The 6,214-nt window shown below is 42.3% G+C and overlaps 1 protein-coding gene across 1 annotated transcript in view; it reads left to right on the forward strand.

Moving 5' to 3' along the window:
• LOC311269491 (cell adhesion molecule DSCAML1-like) overlaps window positions 1-5,659 on the forward strand; it is a gene marked incomplete at its 5' end in the record, with an annotated part of 56,941 nt that extends 51,282 nt beyond the window's left edge. Inside the window, 5 exon segments of the mRNA XM_084373658.1 lie at window positions 109-227; window positions 337-489; window positions 653-853; window positions 1,046-1,357; window positions 1,942-5,659. Coding sequence (XP_084229784.1) covers window positions 109-227; window positions 337-489; window positions 653-853; window positions 1,046-1,357; window positions 1,942-2,375 — 1,219 coding nt within the window. The 3' untranslated portion in view covers window positions 2,376-5,659.
• Between the last annotated feature and the right edge of the window lie 555 nt (window positions 5,660-6,214).

Raw genomic sequence — 6,214 nt, forward strand, 5'->3', positions numbered from 1 at the left:
ATGACGACTGTGTAGAGGAAGGTATAATTCACAGACTTGTACATTTTTGGAAAACCTCACAAGAGACAGCAGTCTGACTACATGTGTCCTTTCCATGTGTGTGTGCAGCAAGAACAATCGCAGTATAGACACTCCAGTTAAGGGCCCTCCTCAAGGACCAAGGCTCCACATTGACATCCCACGTGTTCAGCTCCTCATCGAGGACAAGGAAGGCATCAAACAGATAGGCATGTGGCTGCACTCGACAGCACAAATATCATTTATCTGGCAGCTTATATTAGATAATTAATGATTTTTCTTTGTGTAACTATCGTTTCTGCTCACTTCTTTCACCAGGAGAGGACAAGGCGGCGGTTCCAGTGACAGACACGGAGTTCAGCCAATCGGTGAATCCGCAGAACTTCTGCACGGGCGTGTCTCTGCACCACCAGGCCCTCATCCAGAATTCAGGGCCTTTGATTGACATGTCAGACATCCGGCCAGGCACGAGTGAGTTTTTCTCATTTTTGCTATAAGCTCTTCCACTTAAATCCACTTCACCCATGAAGACGATGAGACAGTGAAGACTCGTCTTCTCGGTGATCAATACATGGATACACACAGTGTTTGTACTGCTGAGCCGTTCTCTGATCGCTGTGACCTCTCTTCTCAGATCCCGTGTCCAGGAAGAGTATCAAGTCAGCCCACAGCTCCAGGAACAGATACTCCAGCCAGTGGACGCTGAGCCGGCCGAGTCAGAGCCAGTCGACGGCCTCGGCGCGAACTCTGACCTCTGACTGGCGGACGATGGGCTCTCACGGCATCACTGCCACCGAGAGCGACAGCTACAGCGCCAGTCTCTCGCAAGACACAGGTGAGTCAATCCAAGCCGTCCACTTTTATGTACTACTTATGTACTACTTTTATGAAAGTAAGTCATCATTTTCTTCATTAAGAATATAATTCAGAATATTTTTTTTTCCACCTGGAAGCCAATGTAAGATATCTAACCATGTGACACGTATGAGCTCTCATCTGACTGATTCACTCGCTTTGCTTTTTCCAGACAAGGGTCGCAACAGCATGGTGTCGACAGAGAGCGCCTCCTCCACCTACGAGGAGCTGGCCAGGGCCTACGAGCACGCCAAGCTGGAGGAGCACCTTCAGCACGCCAAGTTCACCATCACAGAGTGTTTCATCTCCGACAGCTCGTCCGACCAGATGACCACAGGTACCAACGACCCGGCGGACAGCATGACGTCGCTCAGCACGCCGTCTGAGCCGGGCATCTGCCGCTTCACTGCCTCGCCACCCAAACCGCAGGACTACGACCGCGGTAAAAATGTGGCTGTGCCCATTCCCCACCGCGCTAACAAAAGTAAGTATGGACAGATGAGAGACATGCAGATATTATTATTATATGGATAGTATTCTGCATGAATACCTGCTTTTTCTTGATTTTGCATATATTTTACACATCGCATGTTGCACTGCATATGGTGACCTAGCAACACTGTGAGAGTAGAGTAAAAAAAACAGCTTCCCTTGACAAAAGGGCACCGAAAATGCAAAACAATGCTAAAATAGAAGCCAAGACAAATTTTACCAGAAAAAGTACAAATACTAAATGTAGATAGACTGGACTCTATGGAATCTGATCTGGGGATGCACCAAAGAAATGTGTTCATTACACAATAAGTTGGCAGATAAATAGGTAGAGACACTGTCGCTATGAATCACCCTCAGACAGTTGGCTAGGATGAGTAAAGCTCCACAAGGAAGTAAGGAGTCATCTTTCTGGGATGATATGTCTAAGCAATCACTCCAAGGCTTAGTTTCTGGCTTACATACTTCAAAAACCACAAAGTTATAACATATATGCATTTGGAAATGATTAATTTAAGCAGCTGAAATGACACCTTCCTTCCTTAATTCAAAATTATTTTGCCTTGCATCTCTCAGGTGAATTCTGCAACCTACCCCTCTACATGAAGACAGACCCATTCTTCCGCAAGCAAGGGGAGCTGCATGACCCGTGCCCAGCTGTGCCGCCGCGGGAAGCCTCAATCCGCAGCCTGACGCAGCGGGCGTATCACACCCAGGGCCGTCACAAGACTCTAGACCCTGCCAAGCAGCAGGCCCTGACGCTGGGCCACTCTGGGCTGGGCAGCTTGGGCGCGAGCTCGGGTACCGCCACCTTGCCCCAAAGGACTCTCACCATGCCAAGCTCCAACACTGCAGCAACAGCTTCCACTTCCAGCACGAGCAGCAACCCCACCAACAGTAACAAGGTGGGGGGCTCCAGAGACTCGCTGCTCGAGAGCAGCTCCTCTGCACTGGGGAGACTGCAGAAACAGAGCGTGGGGGCCTACTCCAAGTCGTACACGCTGGTGTAGTCCGCTCTCTTGCACAGACTTGCATTGCTGACCCACTCCTCAGCCAGCCCCACTCTGGTACTCTTCAGTCTGGGCCAGAAAGGGCATGCAACCATCATTCTGTAAACCCAACTAATGGTGAACTGCCCCGCGTTCTGTCTAATTTTCCTCGGGATAGGTGTTCTCCCAGACAGAGACCCAGCTAACCCTACTTTTCATGTTCACCTGGGACTCTATAAAAGAATTACTAACTCCAACTAACAGTTCCAGCCGGCTGGTGCTCAGCTCCGCTCACTTCTCGCGGGACTTGCACAGCGAAAAACCAGGAAGCGATTCTGTGGTCATTTGGAAATACTGACTATAATTGAGGAGCTTGAAAGCTCTGTGTTTATGACGATGAAGACTACGATAGCCAATATGAAGCTGTGTGGCCATCCTGTCTCTCATACGCACACACATACTGTCCCCCATAGTTTGAGTATTATTGTCAATTTGCAGGACTTCAAGTTAAGTTACCCGATTCTTACTGTATCTTTCACCCTCTATGTGTCTCTTAAAGTCCCAAATAGCTATTGGCAGATTCTCTCTTAACGACGATTCCTGAAGAAATGATTCAGGTTCACTTCCAAGGATAAAAATTATATCACATGAATATTCTCCACACATCTCTCTCCAGCTGAACAGTGTCGAACTTTTCAATCAAATCATGACAACCCAAATGAACCAGCTATAATTTCTCAGATTACAAATAGAGAATATTTGGTATTATAAAGAATTTACATATATATTTCTATGTAGGTATATTATTGACATTTAAGTGAAATTATGACAAAGTATAAATTGTATGTACTACCATAGTGTAGTAGTATATACAGCAATTTAATGTTAAAGTCAAATTTACGAACGAGACAATCGCTCAATCATGAAATTTAAAAAAGAGAAATTTTAACAAAAGGTTGGACTAAAGAAAGAAAAAGGTTTAGTATATATACGGGATGTTCTGTATGTTTCTCTGTGTAGACCGACTAAGAGAAGAGTGTCTCGCTCCCGTACGGACGGAGAGCGGCCCTTTACAAGCCCCATGTTGAGATGGAAAAAAGCAAGATATGCTGCAAGGCAGGCTGGCTGGGTGAACAGATAATAGCAGCGCCTACACTGATGAGTGTTAAACAATCATGACAAGAAAGCCTTCTGTTGGATTAAACCTGCTCATGAGGATATGGGGTGGTTACCATATAGAATTGAATGTACAGTGTGTAATTTCCGCCGCTAGGAGTCTCTCAATCAAAGCAAAACTAAAGACGTAAGTAGTGTGGGATCATGGGAGTTGTGGTCTTCTATCTATCTAAATCTAAATCTATCTACGTGACTCAGGCAGAAACGTTCACGGATGAGGTAAATTTTTAAAGGAGACACATTATGCTCATATTCAGGTTCATAATTTTATTTTGGGTTACTAGTAGAATAGGTTTACATGCTTTAATTCTTTTAAAAAAACGCATCAATTTTCTCATACTGTCCAGTGCTGCAGCTCTGTAATCCCCCTCCGTCTGAGACGCCTGAGCCAGCACCGCTCACCTAGTCTCCGGTCAGCTCTGTCGTGTAAAGGTATAAAGTATGCAGATGTGACACGTGGTGATGGCGTATGATGTCAAGAAATGACAGAATTAAAGGCGGGACTACTGACGAGGCATTTTAGGCGCTTCAGTTTTCTGTGGGAGAGAAGAGCTCCCATTGGTGCAGACTCTGGGCTTTTTAATTTTGAAAACCTTTTACATGCAACACACACAAGGGAAGGAAAACAATGAAAACGCATAATAGGTCTCCTTTAAAGTTGTATTCACGTTACAATTAGTCACGTTCGTAGACTTCCTCTGTCACTCTGACTGGAAGTTACAGTGACAGGCGACCAAATTAAATGCACCTTTACCATGAGTAAAATTAAGAATATCTCTGGGTTTGAACATTGTTGGAAAGGTTTAGGATAATGTAAGTACACAATTTGACAAAATATATGCTAAAGGTCCAGTCATTTATAGACATTTTAATGCAGAAATGTTACATATTATATCCTCAAGGCTTCTGTCACAGATACAGTAACAACTTTTCAGCCAGCCTCGGTGTCACTCAGCCGATCTTCGCTGTTTCAAAGAAATGGATAACTAGCTGAAAGGAAATCCCAGTCATGATGTGAATGAAGTAAAATATTATAAAGTTGAGCGATGTTATATGTCAGGGAGTTCAGTTTTGAAAAAAAAATTATATGATGTTCACTCAATTGATATCTTTGTTGTTGCCCTGTCTGAAGTACTGTACATGTCCCGCTTTCTTTCTCTCCACCTCCATTTTGCTCTAATGTACATTCACACAAGAACCTATTGGAATGTCTTCTTGAAGCATCTCCATGACAGTGTTTTGTGCTTTATCTTTGTTTATCCATTTGCTTTGTTTGTTTGTTTGTTTGTTTGTTTGTTTAGGGGAGAGGGTATCTGTTGGTCTGTTGATTTCGATTCATAAAATTCATTTTTATTTGTTTTGGGTTTTTTCAAAAATTTTGGTTCCAGGGGCCAAACAGTACTAAGGTATGTGGCCTGTGGCTAAAACCTGTTCAGCCAAGTGAAATCAGGGACTCGTAGCTCTTTTGGTCACACAAACTACTGTTGTGTATATACTGGACTGGAGTCGGTCTGTAAACCTGAAGCATTCAGACTCCCGTCCTTTCCCCCCCGTTCAGATAAATTAAAGTAAAAATTCACCACCCTAAACATACTAGACCCATCATCTCTACCTTTGTCAGTGTTGTTTATAGATTAAGTCTTGTACATAAACACAGTTTTGTATGAAGAGCTATTTTCGTCAGAATAAATCAGGGGACACATCAGGGTTGAATGCCCCAATTTCAAAATTGAAATAGTATCAAAAATAAAATATTTTACTTCTGAAATGGGCAAAAACATTTTTCTTTCCCTTTATGTTTTTGATACTAATTTGTTGAATTTTTATTCTTTTTTAAAGGTCTTTTGATGTTGTCATTTGTCCTATTTACTTTTTTTATTATCATTATTTTATATTTTGTTCATCCTCAAAAGAATCATTGCATGCTTGCTAAAAGGGAAAAACTGAAGGAAAAAATGTATGAAAATCAAAAACAAACAAAAAAAATGTTGAGGGTATCCCAAACATTTGTTTGAGTTGCTTGTTATAGCAATTGCTTGTGTTCAAAAGTACATTTTCTATGAAAAGAAAGCAAAAACTAAAAAGATCATTCTAACACCTTGTGCAATAAAGCTATCTTTCATACGTCACGGCTTCTGTCATTCTCAACAGGTTTGTTTCCATCTGAACATTTTTGAACTGATCCTACTGAATTAGTGGATAAATAGCCAAAGCAGGTGAAATGCATCATTGGACCAACCTTACACCAAAATCAACTGTACATCTAAGTCTAAATCTAAAGATAGCGTATGAAAATATAGAGAAGATATTTGGTGTGATACTCAGATGTAGTATTGTACTTTCATAAGTTTGGAGGGCTTTGACAAAGAGATTTTAAAGAGAACAGTCAAAATTGCAGTAGAAGCAGAGACACCCATCAAGACCCTGAAATAACCTAGATGATGACATCATCTGACTTGACAAATCTCCTCCAGGGCCACAGAAAGTGTGAAAAATTGGTGAAGTGACCCTTTAAAAGATGGCCAAACACTCTGTAGGTACAGAACAACGTGAATTTACTGTATGCAAGGTCCTAATGTGTAAATGTAAGAGTTTGAGCTTCAGATTATTTAGTTTTTTAATCAACAAATACCTATTCTCATGTTACGCGGTACAGTATCACCATTACTGAGCAGCGAGGGTAG

The sequence above is a fragment of the Pagrus pagrus genome (genome assembly GCF_965226575.1).
Source record: "Pagrus pagrus genome assembly, chromosome: 14".
Classification (NCBI taxonomy): domain Eukaryota; kingdom Metazoa; phylum Chordata; class Actinopteri; order Spariformes; family Sparidae; genus Pagrus; species Pagrus pagrus.